Raw genomic sequence first — 19,333 nt, 5'->3', positions numbered from 1 at the left:
TCAGCTTCCGTCAAACCCCACAGATCTGAGAGGAGCTCGGATTCCGAAGCGACGAGGCAGGATTGTTTGGCCCTTGATCGATGTATGTTGATGGAAAGACATCACATCTATTCGGTTCTCTGATTCTGCGCTACTATATCACGGTTTGACTTTTGAATTGAATGAATTCGATTTTCACGACCTAATAAGCACGACGTACAAGGAAAATAAGTCACCCGTAAACAATGTTTAGATGACTTGCGAAGATCATATCGCTTAAATGGAGGGCCATGATAATGTACAATCATGTTTTCGTCGCAAATTTTTGTTACTGCTGACACGCACACCGGCGTCGGTTAAGGGACAAAAATGGCTCTCAGTTGTTGCAAGTCAGTTGGCAGAGCATGCGTCAACTGAGTAGGATCTATTGATATAAGTGAGAATATATATCCAGCACATAAAGATGCTGATAATGCGGATTTGAGAAAAAAAATTTGGGATGTGATTGTTGCTCAATTGGCAAAAGATCAGAAATGGGTGAAGTACCTTCTTGATGAGCGATTAGTTGAATAACTCCTCCTGCTTCTATTATGTGTTGAATGTGGTCTCTGAACTCTTCCAAACTGGCATCGATTTGATATGAGTAAGGAGCTAGTTTAATGCCGGATTGTTGGCTGCAGTTTGCGCGGCGATACTCTTTTCTATTCGTTTCCTACGGCCCTGCCTCGTTCCTAGCTAACTTCTCGTCCCGTTCTTCGTCGTGGTGTTTCTGACATTTAAGTGTTGGTGTGTCACGCTTCGAGCCTCTTTGCATGTTGAGGTGTATGTTTTGATAGTCCACATAATGCCAGTTTGGGAGATGGGTGGTATTTTTGCAGAGACACAGGGCGACACCACTGTCTGCAAGAGTGTGAGGAACACTCTTCTTATTCGAGAAGGATGAAGGAGGTTTTAGAGGTGGAAGGTTGCCAGTAGAAAATATCGATGAAGCAGCCATGCCATGTACACTTCCAGCAGGTGTCTGTGATGGTAAAGTGTGGCGATTCTTTAGAGTGCTCAAAGCTTCATATGAAGGCGACCGTAATCGCAATAAGCAATTCCGAGAGGCGAATTCATCTCGATCGTAGCTCAAGCAGAACTAAATTGTTACAGTTGACATTACGATAACTTTTCTTCTATGGCTCCGGTTCCGTTAACAGCAGTTTATTGAGAAAGCACCCAGAGAAAGCCTTGCAAAGAAATACGATTGTTCATAATCTGTTGAAATGAAAGCTGGCCAAGCAATTCTGGGCTCCAAGTAGCTATGGCTGTGTCATAATGCTGTGTTGAGCGCCTTAGAGACGATGATGAGTGATTTCACGGGTTTCTCATAAAAGGTTGGCGGGAATGAGATACTGCAGTAGACGATATTACATGTTCAATGAAAATTTTCACATGGCCGCCGCGTTCAGATTCCCAACCTGCCCTCCAACAACATTCTCATTTTCACACCTCGTTTTCAAGCAGCTTGCCGTAATTCTAACGAAGACAAAGACTAGCAAGCAAATGAAAATGGAAGGCGATAGCTTCCAAACCAACTACGAAGGTACCTGTTTCCGTTTCAGCAGCAATTCAGATTTCAATCGTCTTTGGGGAAGTTGTTTAAAATTGAAGACAATGGAGAATGTGCTTATTGTAAATTGGAGAATGGGACAATAAGTGCTGCCAGTTGATATTTTGCTACTTGATTTCAAGCAATCAGCAGTCGCTCACTTCAACATGTCTTCAAAAGCATGGGACATCTAATTCAACGTCGACATCAAAAAAACAACATTTCAACAACATTCAACAATTCCCGCTACAATAATCATCAACAATTATCAGCAATCGCATTTCAACATTTAACATTACAACTGATCAACAACTTGAACTAATCAACAACCATCATTCACCTCTTCAACAAATTCATTTTTTGCTCTTCATCAACTTGGACTCGGATTATCTACAAGCAGAACGTGAAAGATCACCTGGCCCGCATCGTGACGAGGAATCCAATGAAAGAGAGCGTGAACGAGAACGCGACCGTGATTTTGATCGTATCCAAGATGACGGCAGATCCAAGGAACACGATGAAAACTCTATACAGAATGCAAATAATGGTGCAGGAGGAGGCGAAACAGACACAAATGGATCATCTCGTGGACGGTATGTCATCGCATTATTGCCTTTGCTTGGCTTTGTGTGTCTGCTTAGATTCGACATGACAACAGATTTTTATTCTTTCATTTGAATAGTGCCGAAGCCAAATCAAACCCAGGAAACAATCTTCATGTATCCGGGTTATCAACAGCTCTCAAAAACGAAGATCTCAGAGAACTCTTCAAGAACTTTGGAAGGATTGAAAGCTTGGAAGTTGTTCGTGATCCTCATACAGCTGTAAGTATCAATGGAAACTGCTGCCATATTGTAGACCTGTGGTTTGTAGTCGTCCATTATACCAAAAAGAATGTGATGCTGATCAAGTTTGATCGGGGGGCTTTTCTCCCCAGAACAGCAGTCTCACCAAATTTGTTTTCTTTCTGACAGGAATCTCGAGGCTTTGCTTTCATCACTTTTGAGGATGTCGAAGGAGCAGAAGCAGCCATAAAAGCTATGAATGGAACAAATCATCAAGGAAAGTTCATGAAGGTCGAAGTCGCTAGGCGAGCTCGTCCAAGGACTCCGACACCTGGTCGTTACTTCGGAAGCAAAGGTAATGTTTGTCGAACTGCACGAGTCTTTGTTTATCAGTGTTGTGTCTGGTCTTGTGTTGATGAACAAGACTTCCAACACTCACCAAGCATCTCACTCTTTAACATTTATCAGTCGGTCGAGATGATCACCGCGGTCAATCGTATCGAGGTTCAAGAGGCCCATCGTCACATCACCAATCGTATGGGCTACCAGCCATAGACCAATATCGCCCTGATCCATATTCGCGACGAGACGATCGCCGAGACGACCGCAGAGATGATCGAAGGTCCCACGACAGCTACCGAGACTCGTACCATGATCCATATGCTCATCGTGGTCGCGACTCATATCGACGAGACGACTATGATGGTGGTGGACGACGAGGAGGAGGTGACTATTACCAAGGAACGGGTAGCCGATACCGTGACGAACGGCCTCCACAGCAAGACCATCGTGAAGCCGATCGACGTGAGTATGAGGAACGTACTCAACGTGATTATGATCGTCGTTAGGATTAATAGGTCTGATGGTGTAAAAAGGTATAATCGTAGAAGAATGCATGCTGTTTTTTTGCAAAAAAAAAGTCGAAACCAGAGGTATAGAATGAGAGAAAGGTGTTTGGACATTCAATAAGAATAACCTTTGTTTGTAAACTTATTAAAAAGATGTCTTTGCTTAAATCAAAACGTTGCAATTTGCAGACGAAACAAACATTGTGTCGGTAAGAGGAGTGTCATTTCCATCGTGGTTTGTTCAGGATGCAATGATACTCCCATTGGTATCAATTTGTCTAAAGATCACCTCATCGACGCAGCATATCAAGCAATTTCAGTAAACCTTCCAATGCCATAGCTAGTTCGCCCTATAGCAGTGCTATTAGACGTCTAAGGAGCAGAAGTGGAGGAGGTGTACACAATGCAAATCTCTTCAGAAAGAAAGCCTGTCTCTTTTACTACTGGCCAGCACACTGTGAACTCTGTTTGGGCAGTAAAAACTTGAGTATTTGACCACCGATTGACATGTTTCAGCAACTTATCAGGTAGAAAAACATCCATTTTGAAGTGCTGGGATATTGCCTTTAACTGCTGTCTATTGTGCTCCTTAAGTTCGCGTCTTTTCGATAGATGTTGGCGAAAACACATCAATGTACCGCAGTGCCATAGGCATGGACGTCAAAAGTATCACGAATCGCAGCCGACAGCAATCTTCGCTATTGCAATGTGCGTCTGTGTCTTGCTCCCAAGTGTCCAACTGTCCAAGTACAGAAAGAGAAGCTTTATAAGAATATAGTGTTAGTGTAGTTAGTACATTAATTTGATATCAGAATCCTACATCAGCACTCACTGCTCCAATTCTACCACCATTCAGACGACACCTGAACCAGACAACAGTTCTTAAGGACAGCGACATCCATTGACTGGCACTGTTTTAGGAAGAGAGACCCACCAATAGTAACTGTTGAGAAAGTTACTATTCCAATAGCCCAAGGAGTGCTATTGGCTGACCCGACTGCATCTATTGCCAGGCCCTTTGCCTAAAGTTTGCGTTGATGTTGAAGGTTGCGTTGATGTTGAGATGTTGAAGCTTGAGTTGGAGGTTGGGAGGTTGATGAGGAGTGCTGGAAAGCTGCTGATTTATTGAAGGGGCGAGGGAGGTATAAACCACCATATGGTGAGCGAGCAGCTACCATCAATTTGCCGGTCAGGGAATAGAGCTGAGGAATGTAAAACAAGGCTGTAGGCAGCCCGGATGCAGGACCCCCACGAGTTGGAAGGGACATTGCTGCCCAAACCAGCAGACCAGTAGTGCTGACCCAATGATGATAACTGCAGAGACTAAAAAATCATTAATGACGGCTCTGCGTCGTTGTGGGCGCGGGAAGGACCTTTCGTAACAGCTTGAATATAGATTAAACCACTTTGTAAATGGTGGTTGTGTTTGGGGAGATTTCGACCAAATGTTTGTTGACAAGCAACCCAAATAAATCGAGTGAACAGAAGTTCGACCTTTGCTCTTGTATCCAAATGAAATTTTCAGAGCCGATTCCTCTGCGTGTCAATCTTCAATCTGAGATTTGGCGAGAAGGCACACTATACATGCGATGATTTTCATAATTGTTGTCCAAGTGGTTCCTTGAACAAGAGGGAATTTGCCGTAATCACCCGATATCACGTCTCAGAAAAAATCCGTGTGACAATCACTATTTTGAAATCACAATCACTTTGTGATTTTCGACCATTCTTTAATTCAGCGGTTGATCTAGCTTGTCAACACATACTTCATATTCGACTAGTGCCAAATCTACCAAAAATGATTAGAGGAGCCATCTTTTCTACCATGCTGTTGGGGTTTGCTACATTTGCAAATGCTCATTCACCTGGACGTCATAATCATGTACATGCGATCCTCCAACGTAAGTGCAAAAAAGAGATCCGTCATACTGTATCGTGATATCCAGTAATCTGCTTCTAAACACCACCGATTGCATATTAACAACACCCTCCTTTTCTCAACGTTCAGGCGATGACAGCTCAAACATTTCAGCAGTAGCAGACGTAACAATGAATTTCATGGTTAAATCCGCTAAGAATCAAGCATGATGAACTCATATTCTCGCACTTCCACTCATTTAGATTTGTGCTGCTGAAGCTTCAGATGATTACGACCTTCCAATCCACATTGCTGGCATCTTTATTCTTTTCGCCGTCTCGTCTCTGGGAATATATGGAACTATTGCTCTTGGAAGCTCCAAGTTGCAGAACAATCCTAACGTATTGCTGCTATTGCAAATCATCAAGTTCTTTGGAGCTGGTGTCATTGGTACGGCATTTGCGCCTCTTGTCATTTTTTGGTTCGTTTCGTTTGTACCTTGTGTTTGAAAAGGTGCTTCATTTTACTTTCCTAATGCATTACTCGTTTTTATAGTCGCTACTGCTTGGATACACATGCTACCAGGCGCATTTGGTCAATTCACGTCACCATGTCTTGAAGGATGGTGGACCATTTATGGCGGGTATGATTTTTCTTCTTCATGGGATTCATGAAGGGCTCTGTATTCACGGACGTTTGCTTTTGCTAGAAACTGGGTTGGAGCTTTTGGTCTATTGGCAGCTTTCATCGTTCAACTGGTCGAGGTAAAAACAGGATCGAGCACTTTATTCATCCACGAACGGCAGTTATTCGTATCACCTATTCGAACGTTTAGCTGACACGTCTCTTCTTCACGACCCAGTTTGTAGCGATTTCGAAACAAGACAAGAGAATCAAAGACCAGCATAGTCACAAAGCCATTGATATCGAAACTCAGTCAACTACACGCCTACATGTATCGGATCAACTGGTCGCTGATGTGAAACTGGTGGACGTTACTGGCCATGTGCACGGTGAAGAAATCGTCCTGAGAGATCTCAGCACCGTTCTGCTTGAGGTAATGGTTCAAGTGTTTTGTTCTCTTGTGAAGAAAACGTGCCATGACTGACTGCATTGATTCTTTCGTTTAGGCCGGCATCATCTTCCACTCTGTCATTATTGGACTTGCTTTGGGAACCGCCACATCTGAATTCAACACGTTGCTCATCGCACTAGCCTTTCATCAAATGTTTGAAGGGATGGCATTGGGGACCCGTATTGCTGAATTGCAGACATCTTTCTGGAGAAAGGTGTTTGTTTATGGGATTGCATATCCTTTGACTACGCCACTTGGTATGTTTGTGTGAAGCAATGAAGCTGAGCCTTGCTTTCGCATAGATAAACCACATTCGTTGACCTTTTTGTGCTTACATATTTTCTTGTTGGAATGACATAGGTACCGCAATTGGGATCGGAATACGGTCGACATTCAATGAGAATTCTCAAGCCATCATTCTCACTCAAGGAATTTTTGATTCGTTATCGTAAGTGTCTCGTTTCCTACATCTCAGTTTGTCACAGCTCGATGAGCTATTTCCATCACGTCCAACTGTTAATACACTATCTCCAACATTCCTTGTAGAGCTGGAGTCTTGATATACAACGTAAGTCATCGTAGCACTTTAATGCCGTCTTTGTCGGTTGATGATATCTCAAATCTAACAAAGCTCTTTCTTCGCTTCCACTCAGGTATATGTCGAATTGATTTCCGTAGAAATGAACCACAACTCAGTGTTTAGACAACAATCTACCCTCAGAAAATCAATCATGTTTGCAAGTATGTGGTTGGGAGCTGGGCTTATGGCATTTATTGGCAACTATGCATAATAAACGAGTTGGGTGTTCATTAGAATCACACTAAAAATGGAAGGAAGGGGGAGAGACCTTGCACATTATGATTCATACCAAGAATTTTCTAGTTTGAAAAAAAAAAGAGTTCACGAAGACAATAAATTCCTGGTTCTACCATTACCAGATCGGAAATGGTGGATTTCGTTGCTTGCGAGTCTTTTGAGGTCGTTGTGCATAGCAAAATTTTGAAAAGAGATTCATACTCGGGTCTAAAGCAACAAGCAATATTGCCTACACATCTCTTGTAGTGAGCAACTGAAATTGTGGGGTTGAAACACGGTCGAAAGAGGTTATCCCATGCAGCTGATGGGGGCGACCGTCTGGTACAATACTTCCTCATAGTTCAATGTCCCAAGTGTTGGAAGGGAGGGCTTGACACTCAGACCTTAGGCCTTTCACGTCGAGCTATTATAGCTCGACATGTATTAATGTGCGGCGAGTGGTATCCATATGCGTGTGAAAATTCGACGACCAAAGTATCGTCAAATGATGCTTGAGAGGTACTTCCTATATTCAGAATATTCAGCAGGTAGTCCATTAAATTGACGCGAATATGAAGAGAATACACGTGAATAAATGACCTTCAGTTCAAGCTCAATATTCAATATTCACTGAAAAGTACCTCTACGTGAACGTTCTGCAAATCCAAACTTCACAACTTACAGAGACGTGGAAGAAAGAATGTTACGAAGACAAGTAAGGATCCTCGTCTCTCTGAATAAGTCTCGACGACTATCTACTAGTAAGCACCAGTAATATTCGGACGGAATTTCTGTTTGGTCAATTCACGTTTTTGTTGAATGTGTACTGAATTTCATGATTTGTTGTAATATTTAGATGCATCCAGGAAGCCTCTATTTGACAAGATTCTCATTGCAAATCGAGGAGAAATCGCTTGTCGTGTAGAAAGAACGGCCGTGAAATTGGGTATCAAAACTGTTGCTGTTTATAGTGAGGCTGACAAGAATGCAATGCATGTCCAAATGGTACGCGTTTACATCTTTGAGTTGGTGTAATTTTCTGATATTCTTTTGTAATTAACTTAGGCCGATGAGGCATACTTGATTGGACCACCCCCGTCGTCTGAATCCTACTTACGAGCAGACAAGATCATACAGATCGCAAAAGACTCTGGAGCACAAGCTATACACCCTGGCTATGGCTTCTTATCCGAAAATGCCACGTTTGCGGATCAAGTCACAAAAGCTGGACTTACTTTTATTGGGCCTCCTGTTGACGCTATAATTGCAATGGGTTCCAAGAGGTATGCTATAGTTCAATTGATATTGGGATCCAAATGAAGATCATGAATCTGACATGTTACTTGAACCAGTGCTTCAAAAATCATCATGACGAACGCTGGTGTACCAGTCGTTCCTGGATACCATGGTGAAGAGCAAGGTGTAGATTATTTGAAGAAACAGGCTGATGTTATTGGATATCCTGTATTGATCAAGGCTATTATGGGTGGTGGAGGAAAGGTGCGAAAAGCAGTTGCTGGCCGCTGATGACATAAAAAGTCACATTGTTTCGACAATTTAGGGAATGCGTATAGTTGACAAGCCAGAGGTATGCCGTGGAGGTCAAAACTCTGCTACTTTGATAGTGACTCTGTGTCGTTCTTGTCCTTTAGGACTTTGAAGCCATGCTGGAATCATCCCGACGCGAAGCACAAAAGTCATTTGGAGACACCAAAGTTTTGGTAGAGAAATATTTAGTACGACCCAGGTACTACTAGTTGGAAGCCACAACTCATAGACCCAACGATCCCGACTGACAGCTAATTTTCCATTCACAGGCATGTTGAAGTTCAAGTGTTTGCTGATAAACTTGGGAATGCAGTTTATCTGTTTGAAAGAGACTGCTCAGTGCAACGTAGACACCAAAAGATCTTAGAAGAAGCTCCAGCGGTGAGTATGGGACACGGCCACGCCCGATTTTTTTCTCGTACTCATTTCATAGTCCTATTTTAGCCTGGTCTAACACAAGCCCTACGAGAAGATTTGGGAAACAAGGCCGTAGCAGCTGCTCGAGCAGTGAAATACGTCGGAGCAGGAACCGTGGAATTCATCCTAGGTATAGCGACAGTGAGTTGAAGACGCAAAGTTGAACGAGATCCCTCATCCGGTTGTTTTGCAGACACGACAACAAACAAGTTTTACTTTATGGAGATGAATACTCGATTACAAGTCGAGCATCCAGTCACTGAAATGGTGACTGGGACGGATCTGGTTCATTGGCAACTAGAGGTAAATGAGTGCTGTATCTTTGGAGGGGAACGACTCGCAAAACAAGACCTTACCAAATCACGCATGAATTCGTATAGGTCGCAGCTGGAAATCCATTACCTCTGCTTCAGCACCAGCTTGCATTAAACGGACATGCTTTTGAAGCTCGTATATATGCTGAAAACCCAAACAAGTAACCGAAAACATCCTCCATCTTTAATATCTGCACTGTTTTTGTCTAACTCTGCTCCTCATGTAGTAATTTCTTACCTGATACTGGACCATTACTGCATTTGAAAACACCTGTAGCATCACCATCTATTCGTATAGAGACTGGTGTCCGAGAAGGAGACGCGGTTTCAGTCTATTACGATCCCATGATATCGAAACTGGTAGTTCATGGTGAGGATCGTACTGCAGCATTACGGGTCTTGAGGAAGGCTTTAGGAGAATTTGAAGTTGTTGGTCTGAAGACCAATATTGAATTCTTGAAGGCTTTGGCTGGGAATCAGGGGTTCGTTGATGCTGATGTTGAGACAGGATTTATAAAGGTTTGAAAGCATTCTCCGCTTGCTTAAAGTGACTTGGTTTTCATCCTGACCTTCTTCATCCGGCAGAAACGTGAGGCAGACTTGTTCCCACCACCGTCGCCATTACCACCTCTCGTGATTGCTCAAGCTGCCCTTTCAATCTTAATCAAGCAGCTCCGAGCATCTCAGAAGGAAGCTAGATTGTCTCAAGGTAAAGGACTTGTTGATCAAGCAGAAAAACTCTCCCTTTGTGTCCTCTAACAAGCAATATCTTGTAAGATTACTATTCACCATGGAATCAAATCGCATTTCGTCTAAACCACGCCATGTCGACAACAATAACCTTCATCGACAACTCAAAGACATGCAATGTGGTTGTTGAGTACATATCACCAGACACACTATCCATGACCGTAACGGATGGTACAGGTGCTGTTACTCGATATGATTCAGTCACTCTGAATTGGAAAGGCATGGATGTCTTTTCATCTTCAGATGCAATTGAAGTGGTAGCTGATGTTGGTGGACGTAAAGTGCGAGGAAACGTTGTTTGGGAACGTAATATTGATGGAGAAACGTGTCATGTGTTTCAAGATGTGAGTTAAAATGTCATTCTCGCGGTTTGCGTGTGTTGGAGGGGGGGTTTCCCCGGCAGTTCTCTTTTTGATTCTCAATCATTCCTTCCCTTGTCACACTTTGTAGGGAGTCAACTACACCATCACCAAACCATTACCGACATATTTAACTCACGCAGCTAGCATAGGAGGTGCTAGTGATGTCCGAACACCCATGCCTTGTAAAATATCATCTGTTTCTGTTAAAGTTGGGCAAAAGGTTGAGAAGGGACAGACTCTTGTGATTCTTGAGGCTATGAAGATGGAGGTAAGCTGTTGGTTGTAACTAGTCAGAGTGTTTGTTGCCGTGCCTTTCCAAGCGCGTGCCAGGTACTGTATTAACAACCTCCTTTTTCGGTTTAGCATGTAATGAAGGCACCTGAAGCTGGTGTGATTAAGAAGGTCCATTACAGTGTTGGAGACCTTGTTGCAGAAAAAAAGTTGCTGATTTCGTTTGAATGATTTAACTTTTGGTCTTGTTTGCTTCTTTGCCAGTCTGAATATTTTTCATATTTGTAACTCTCTAGACGCGTAAATAACTGATTTAAATAGTGGAAAAATACTTAATAAGACGGGCATATTGGCGAGTAACCTGTTTTCAAACCAAGACGTACGCACTTCACAAAACTTCAAAACTTCAAAAACTCAGAAAAACCAAACCTCGTAACATGAGTGGGGCCTTCCAATTGAGTGCCTCATTAGCAGGACATAGTCAAGATGTAAGCAAAATGATTTCCTATTACTTTACATTCCTCGTTATTGTTTAAAAGCAGCCATTTCTGACATTTAATTTGCACACATAAAGGTTCGCGCTGTAGCATCAGGAGGAGCAGGCATGATATGTTCAGCATCCCGAGACGCGTCAGTCATTACATGGACACGTACGGACGGTGCTTCCAAGTGGGATTCGGTCAATGTCATCAGAAGTCACGACATCAAGTTCGTGAATGCCGTTGCGATCTTGCCACCTTCTGCTTCTCACCCTCAAGGTAATTACAAAGTTAAAAAGATTGATATTATCGGACTGTATCAACTGATTTTCTGTCCTTTTTTCTTTTAAAAGGATTGGTCATTTCAGGTGGACAGGACAAGATAATACACGCTGCTGATCCTCTCATTCCTGGAGATCAGCCTGCGTACATGCTCATAGGACACACTGAGAATGTGTGTGCTTTGACTGTAGCTGCCAATGGTGACATCATATCTGGATCGTGGGACAAGTAAGCCCTACAAGTCGATTTGGTGTCCTTGGACAAGAGCTCACAAGTCTTTCCTTCAGAACTGCCAAAATATGGAGGGACTGGAATTGCCTCCACACTCTGGAAGGCCATGAAGCATCTGTATGGGCTGTATTATCTGCAGGGCAAGATACTGTCTTGACTGGTAACAAGAATCATTTGCTTTTTGTGCCAGTCCTCCTTCATCTTACATCCTTATCTTTTCATAGGCTCTGCTGACAAGACAATAAAGTTATGGCGTAATGGTCGCAATGTCCAAACGTATAACGGACATACAGATGCAGTTAGAAGTCTAGGATGGATCTCCCAAACTGGTCAATTTATATCTGCTGCCAATGACGCGTGAGTATTCAAAGGTACAAAAACCAGAGTAAGAAAAAACCGGGATTGACAGAATTTTAAATTATTAGAACCGTCAGGATATGGAATATGGATGGCCAGTGTGTGCAAGAGCTATACGGCCATACTGCTTTTGTATACTCTGTGGCGGTCTTGCCAACCGGAGAGATAGTCTCTAGTGGTGAAGATCGAACCGTACGAGTCTGGAAGGGTAAGCGTTACAGTTTGAATCTTTTGACTGTGATGTACGGTGCACCAAAAACCACACCTTTGTACATCAGTATATGGTAGATGGAGGTCTAGCAGTGGTAGGCTAATGATCCTCTTTATGTGTAGGAGGAGACCTTGTGCAGACTATCACACACCCGTGCACGTCTGTTTGGAGTGTTGCTGCTCTGCCAGATGGCGATATTGTTACTGGAGGTAGTGACGCACTCGTACGTGTATTCTCGAGAAGGTCTGAAGCGTTGGCGGATGCTGAAACCATTAAGGTACAGAAAATACGCAACACGTCCGTTTTTTGCTACTTTCTAATTTATCACTTTTTAGGACTTTAATGAGGCTGTTGCCAATCAGGCCATACCTTCGTAGGTTTGCTTTGTGATAACGCTTGATAGAGCAGCTTTTCAAATGTCATGTATCCTCTAGAAATCAAGTTGGTGATGTCAATAAGGACAAGTTGCCTGGGGTAGAGGCTCTCAGTAAATCAGGTATGTCGAGTGACCGTTTCAAGGAGCGATTCGCTGTATATTTACTCAGCTCTGTATCTTATCTTAGGCAAGAAGGATGGAGATGTCATAATGATTCGAAACGGAAATGTGGTTGAAGCACATCAAGTAGGTCTTTGCTCTATAAAGAAACGACGCTTTCATGTAAAAGGGATTGCTAATCACCCGCCATGTTAGTGGGAACAAACCTCAAGTCAATGGACGAAAGTAGGAGAAGTAGTAGACGCTATAGGATCAGAACGTAAAAAGATATTTAATGGTCGGGAATACGATTTCGTATTCGATGTTGATATTGGAGAGGGTATGCCACCCTTGAAGCTACCATACAATGCTTCTGGTAAGTATAATTACGGGTAGTGGTAGCACACAGTAATCGTCTTAACATCATTTTGGCTCACATCCACAGAAAATCCATATTTCGCTGCACAACAATTCTTGGAAACGAACGAATTATCGCCAAACTTCTTGGATCAAATTGCTCAATTTATTATACAGAATGCCAAAGGAGTCGAAATTGGAACTGATTCTGGACCTTCGGATCCCTACACAGGTATATCTCGACCAAAGGCTGGTTTTTTTGCAGGTCGCATGTTGTGTGTCTGAATGTGGTTGCTTGCAGGTGGTGGGAGATACGTTCCAGGCCAAAACTCGCAGGTACGACTATCATCCTTTGTCGATGTCAACTAGGATGGCATCAAATTTCACAGTTCGTTCGACCTTCTTTTAGGCTGCCCCAACAACATCATCCTCAATAAATTCGTCAAAAGGAAAGGCTGCTGTAGCCACTTCGTCGTTAGTACCGCAGGCAAGCTAGTCCTTTCTCCATGTATGTTTGTCGACTTTTGTTGTTATTCACACGTTTTATGGTGACTTTCAGAAGGAATATGCAAGTTTCAAGGCCGCAAATATTTCAGCTATTCGTTCCAAGATACAGCAATTCAACAATGAATTGTCAGCCACTCCTGTAACTTCAAACTAGTTTTCGCACCGTAAAAGAAAACGTCTCCTAACCCCATCCATGTTAGGCTCTCCAACTGGACACTTCATCGTTGACCATTCTGGCTCGTGTTTGCACCTTACTGGAGAGTGCGGGAGCAACCAACAGCACTGTAGCATTCACTGTTGAGGATATGGGAGTTGTGGAAAAAATGGCCTTTGAATGGCCACTTAACAAACGATTTCCAGGTATGCCCTTCGACGTTTGACCTTCATTGGGTTCTTTGCCACTTGACAAACAATCTTTTTTTGCGACATTTTAGCTGTCGACCTTTTACGACTGTGCCTTGCATATTCGGCACAACCAATCCTGACACATGGGGCTACCTTTATTCAAAAACTTCTCTCTCTGTGTCCTCCAGGACCTCAATTGTCTAAAGAAGAAGAAACGAATCTGATGCTAGCACTACGGGCTTTGGCCAACATATATTTACACCCTGCTGGACGAAAGGTTATTGCAAGTACACGACAACAGGTATGTGTGGCAAATCAAGCGTGAATGGTCAACGATCGGTATTGCAAGAACTCAATTTTTTTTTCTCCTCTTCAGATATTTGGAGCCATCAAAGAGTCTTGGCGTGGAAGTGTAAACAAGAATTTGAGGTTGGCGTTTGCTACTGTTTTGCTCAAGTATGTCTCGCTTCTCATGTTACGACCTTATATGTTACCAACGAAACGGAATGTGAATTCTGACACTTTATTGTGCAAATCAAATAGTGCTAGTATACATGCTGCAGAATTACCGGATGAGTCTTTGGCTATTGATATGGTGGCACTGATTCTCGAAGTGAGAACTGTTGTGTGTCACCACAGGATCTTTTTGTTATTATTACACTTTGTTTCTGAAACACAACTCCTCTCCACTCTTGTAGTTCTTGATTGCTGACAATGATTCAGAATCAACATTACGTGGACTTGCAGCTCTTGGAACTCTGGTACGTGTTATGAATCGCCGTTTACAGAGACTGTTCGTGTGAGCCAAACACTGAAACGCATATTTTCCTGCTCCTTAGGCATATAACAGTAGTGAAGGAAAGAGTGCAGCTAAAGCATTGGAAGCATCCTCTCAAATTACTTCATTGGCACCAAGATCTGCTGGGGCCGATGAATTGAAGTTTAGAGAAATTGCTAATGCTGTTAGGAGTATCATTGCATCATGATGACACGCATGAAATTGCACCCTATAAGTTTATAACCGTTATGCAACGGTCTAAGAATAAACAATGCATTCTCTTTCATTTAGAACTGAAGTTTACGAAACAAGAGTTCTGGTTTCATGCCAAGATGGATTTCATTTTTTCGCAAGTTTCGGCCAATATCAGCTGAAGTACAAGAATCGAAATTTATTATAGTACAATTTATTTGATACAGGAGCGGGGAAGTAGCAACCATTTCAGACACACTAACCCTTTATTCGGATCCTTCGCTCTCCTTAGTCTTGAGAGCACGTTTCCTGCGCTTGACACTATTTTGTTTGAGTTCAGGAGGCCTCTTTTTCCCGTTATTCTTTTCACTACAAAGAAGGGCAGCATCAGTGTCAGAATCACATATCAAAACTCATGACAATTAAGAATTGAATCAGTGCATTTAGAGAAAATCATTACTGACAATAGATTGCAAGCATTGCAAACCACATTCCCTTCAGGATCACGTCTCCAAACTGGTGTAGAGGATGTCCCACAGTTAAAGCAGCATAACACCGACGTTCCGTTATCATTTCGTACGTGATAATGCATTCGAGGGATTCGAGGTGTTTTGCTCAATCCACCATTTTGTTGCATTTGATCGTGCTGTTGCTGATCATCAACCTGATACTGATGATTGTGGTTGTCCAGATTCTGCTGATGATTGTTGCAAGTGGGCGGAAGAGGAAGGTTGAATATCGGCGGTTGGACAATTGGATGATATGGCAGTTGCAGTGGCTGAGCACTAATGCTATGATTTATACTACCGCTACTACTACTTGTACTGTTACTAATTGGTGGTGTATCATAGTAGTATGTAGGTATAGTAATGTTTGTGTTTGGTTGTTTCACATGTGTCAGACTGGGACATGTGTCCAGTTCACATACTGGAATTTCGGGGATGTTGAGTAGGCATGGATCTAGAAGATACTGCATATACTGCTCTGGATTGAAGAGCACGGGAGATTGATCATCCTATTCGAATGAATAACGATGGGGTTTGAGCCAACTTGACAGAGTGCGCAATTGCAGAATAAACAGCACCCACATTGACAGGTGAATACAAATCCAAGTGAAGATGACGATGTTCCTGTGACAGACCCATGTGAGATGACGAGGAGCATGTCTGAATAACTATATCCTGGTGTGCGCGAGTTCCATCGTGATGATTATGGTTTGGAGCAGCAGAAGTACAAGCACCTTGCTCAGTAGCAAATGAGTCCACATGGATATGATGGTGGATGTTCTCATCCTTGGCATCAAACAGGGTGAATGACTGACAAGAAGCCTGTCCATCAGCAGAGGTTGCTCCATGTTTGCACTTTTGGGCAATGTTGATGCAGAGCTCGTTTCGCCTTCGAGTCTTTGAGTGGTATCCTCTCCATAGCAAGTTCTGGCAGCGATTCAAGTCCAGTCGATTGGAGAATAGCAGTTGAGCCTGTTGTATATAGTATGTTGGTTTGAATTTGAACTCAGCACGTAATCACAAGAAATCACCATACTGGCTTAAAGTGCAAAGTATACCTTGTCGTTCTGTAATAGAGTATGCATATGGGCAAGCATGGCAAGCTCATCAAGGCTTCCATTCTTGACTATCGACTGTACTCTGTCGAATAGCTCCATTTTGGATGTGTTTCTTGGGTTCTTGAGCATCGCACACAGAATGACAGGAGCATGACTTTAGAAAGGGTGTGCCAAGGGTGTGATCATACTATGAACATGCACGCGATGCGAACTTGTACCGTTGCAGTTTAAACGTGATGAAGATCAATCTGAGATGCTTCAACCAAAATTTTCACTCAAAGCTATTCAGCCAAGCTCAACGTGCTCTTCACGTTTCTATATCCATATATCATGGAATTATACGCGATATCAGCCGAATAAATTAGAGCTTGAAGGTATTCCATCAATTCCTCTCAAATGAGCGTTCCTACTATCGCAAACACAAGGTTCCAACGAGAGCTCAGCAAGTCCGTCATGGCAACTCAGGCAAGTACAGTCATGGCCTTGTATTCAGACGATGCCCCTATATTAACTGTATTCAACTTGTAGGAACACTATTTGGTAGTTGGCGGAGGAGGGTTTTTGGGAAGATACATTGTCGAAGCTCTGCTAGCCCGTGGAGAACGAAACGTCGCTATATTCGATATAAGACAATCCTACTCGTTAGCCAACGCCAAATTCCATATCGGAGACATTACCAATATTGACAATGTCAATGAAGCTTGTCAAGGAAAATCAGTCGTCATTCACTGTGCATCGCCTATTCACGGTGCAGATGCCACCATATATAGGAAGGTCAACGTAGATGGAACCAGGAATGTCATTGATGCTTGTGTCAAACAAGGTGTTCGCAAACTGGTCTATACTAGCTCAGCTTCGGTCATCTACAACGGAAACGACTTGCATGGAGCTGACGAGACTGTACCTATCTGTGAAGTGCCTATGGATGCTTACAACGACACAAAGGTACTTGGCTGTTATTTACAGCTTGTTGGAATTGGACATATCTCGCGAGATGTCATCTCCTCTTTTGCTCTCTCTGACACAACCACCTATCTAGGCTCAAGCGGAGGTCATGGTATTAGCTGCTAACGCCAAAGGAAATCTACTGACTACTGCTTTACGACCATCTGGTGTATTTGGTCCACGAGACACTCAAGTCAGTTATGGAATGGTCCAAGCTGCTAAACGTGGTCAAACTGGATTCATGTTGGGCGACAACTCTACTCTATTCGACTTTACCTATGTCGAGAATGTAGCTCATGCTCACATTCTAGCTGCCGACAAGTTGGAGGCTAGTGGTGTTGCTGGAGAGGTGAGCATAGAGAAAGGCAGGGCATCTTGTTTGGTCGTCTCAAGAGAAGTTAGAGCGTCCGTTGCAATCCAAAGATTCGTTAATCTCTTAAAATCTTTCATGCATTAGGTATTCATCATAACCAACGATGAACCAATGTTCTTTTGGGATATGCCCAAAGCATTATGGGCCGGTCTAGGTCACAAAAACACTATGGGAATACGTATCCCATTCCCAATAGCATTCTTCATCGCCTACATCGTCGACTTTTTCGTTTGGGTGCTCAGACCAATCAAAAAGCTTGACCCTACGTTTACTGTATTCAGAATCACTCTGTTTGCACGCAATCGTTACTTTTCTTGTGAAAAAGCCAAGAAGAGGTTGGGGTATAAGCCCCCGGTCACTATGGAAGAAGGTATTCGACGAACTGTTGAGTACTGGAAGGAGGTTAGTGAGAAATTGTTGTTGTCAACACGTGGCACATTGTTTCGACTTGACGAGTTCTGACATGTTTTCCGGTTGCCTCACTAGGTTGAGCGATCCAAAACTACCAAATCGGAATAAATTTGTAGTTTGTCACATTATTATAGATCAGATTCTTCAGATTGTAACGTATCCCGTGTTATTGACTCGGTTGTGCACTAAAAAATAGCCTGTTAGCGGTGGTAGAGCTTAATACAGGCTTCCGACGCGTATAGCTAATGCTTAGAGGCTCTGACGTCTGAATGCTGAAGTGCGTGGTCCTCTTCAAACTCTTGTTCACCATCGTCGCATTTCAAAGCTATGGAGGAGCTTCTCGGCCTTCAAGTTTCCAAGCTAAAGGAGGTAAGCCAATGCTGTCTCGGCTCGATAAGATCACAATTCGCCTACTCATAACCATTTATAGGATGGATTCTTTGTAATTGACTCGACTTTGTCGGAACAACTCTCAAAACAAGCCAAACTGGTTAAAGAGGTGCGTTCAAGTGAACATGAGACGTATACCATCTCAATCGGCAGTGATTCTTCTTCCCTCTTTATATTTTGGCCCCCAACAACATCAAAATGCAAATGATCTATCGCACGATATTGTGAATGTAACCAACACCGTCATTGATTCACGCTCGTTTAGGTCAATACATATACTTCTGGCTTCATAAAAGTGTTCTCATTTGACAAGCCAAACGAATACTGCATCCAGGAAGAAGACATTGAAAAGAATATCTTTATAATACGACTTTTGGACACTATTGAAGAGGTGGATCTATTCATCAAGGAAAGACAAGATAACTATGCTCTGATGTGGGGATCCTGCTGTGCTGGTAAAATCGACTATTGTGAGAGATTTGTCGATGTGGACAAGTATCTGAGGACTAATGTTCATCGACCTGCTGCTTCGGGAGTGTTGTAACGAGTTATTGGGGGATATGATTTTGTATATTGCGCTATTCTTTGTGCTTTAATGTGAATCTACTTTTTAGTTTGTTTGCTATGGTCTTGAATGTAGGGTGTTTTGCCAGTCCGACTTTTTTTCTTTGATTTTGAGTTTGAGAGCAAGACCATTTGGACGATTTGTTTTCATCTATAAGGAGTAGAACTTTTCGAAGTCAGAAATGATGTTTAAATGTTAGATGTTAAATGCATCGTCATGTAAGAAGATGAAACTATAGGAAAAATCCATTGCAATTGCAAGGATACTAGCAGTAGGGTTAGTCTCTCCGCAATACCAGTTCATTCCATAATACTCCC

At 42.7% G+C, this 19,333-nt stretch overlaps 3 protein-coding genes across 3 annotated transcripts; all 3 read left to right on the top strand.

Moving 5' to 3' along the window:
• Positions 1-5,001: 5,001 nt before the first annotated feature.
• Positions 5,002-10,785, top strand: SmJEL517_g05940 (uncharacterized protein; the record flags this gene model as incomplete). Its single annotated transcript, XM_031171866.1, has 24 exons — positions 5,002-5,104; positions 5,212-5,246; positions 5,325-5,511; positions 5,617-5,704; positions 5,771-5,825; positions 5,897-6,118; positions 6,192-6,393; positions 6,497-6,584; positions 6,683-6,704; positions 6,790-6,877; positions 7,789-7,937; positions 7,998-8,215; positions 8,285-8,432; positions 8,494-8,520; positions 8,585-8,679; positions 8,750-8,861; positions 8,925-9,027; positions 9,091-9,200; positions 9,278-9,372; positions 9,439-9,730; positions 9,797-9,920; positions 9,989-10,305; positions 10,412-10,591; positions 10,687-10,785. The coding sequence occupies 24 exons, from the start codon at positions 5,002-5,004 to the stop codon at positions 10,783-10,785; spliced, it is 3,159 nt and encodes a 1,052-aa protein (XP_031022157.1).
• Positions 10,786-10,991: 206 nt separating this feature from the next.
• SmJEL517_g05939 (uncharacterized protein) lies at positions 10,992-14,784 on the top strand (the record flags this gene model as incomplete). The annotated part of the gene is made up of 21 exons (XM_031171865.1): positions 10,992-11,042; positions 11,129-11,312; positions 11,387-11,543; positions 11,603-11,706; positions 11,771-11,903; positions 11,972-12,111; positions 12,237-12,391; positions 12,450-12,487; positions 12,549-12,610; positions 12,678-12,736; positions 12,806-12,965; positions 13,035-13,178; positions 13,248-13,282; positions 13,356-13,424; positions 13,506-13,592; positions 13,654-13,813; positions 13,888-14,099; positions 14,175-14,254; positions 14,342-14,411; positions 14,497-14,559; positions 14,638-14,784. The coding sequence occupies 21 exons, from the start codon at positions 10,992-10,994 to the stop codon at positions 14,782-14,784; spliced, it is 2,310 nt and encodes a 769-aa protein (XP_031022161.1).
• A 1,944-nt stretch (positions 14,785-16,728) lies between these two features.
• SmJEL517_g05938 (uncharacterized protein) lies at positions 16,729-18,169 on the top strand (the record flags this gene model as incomplete). The annotated part of the gene is made up of 5 exons (XM_031171864.1): positions 16,729-16,801; positions 16,877-17,277; positions 17,372-17,626; positions 17,735-18,052; positions 18,137-18,169. 5 exons carry the CDS (start codon positions 16,729-16,731, stop codon positions 18,167-18,169), a joined length of 1,080 nt encoding a protein of 359 aa, XP_031022160.1.
• Positions 18,170-19,333: the final 1,164 nt, after the last annotated feature.

The sequence above is a fragment of the Synchytrium microbalum genome, assembly GCF_006535985.1.
Source record: "Synchytrium microbalum strain JEL517 chromosome Unknown SmJEL517_scf0066, whole genome shotgun sequence".
Taxonomy (NCBI): Eukaryota; Fungi; Chytridiomycota; class Chytridiomycetes; order Synchytriales; family Synchytriaceae; genus Synchytrium; species Synchytrium microbalum.
This window is presented reverse-complemented; position numbering and strand designations above follow the sequence as displayed.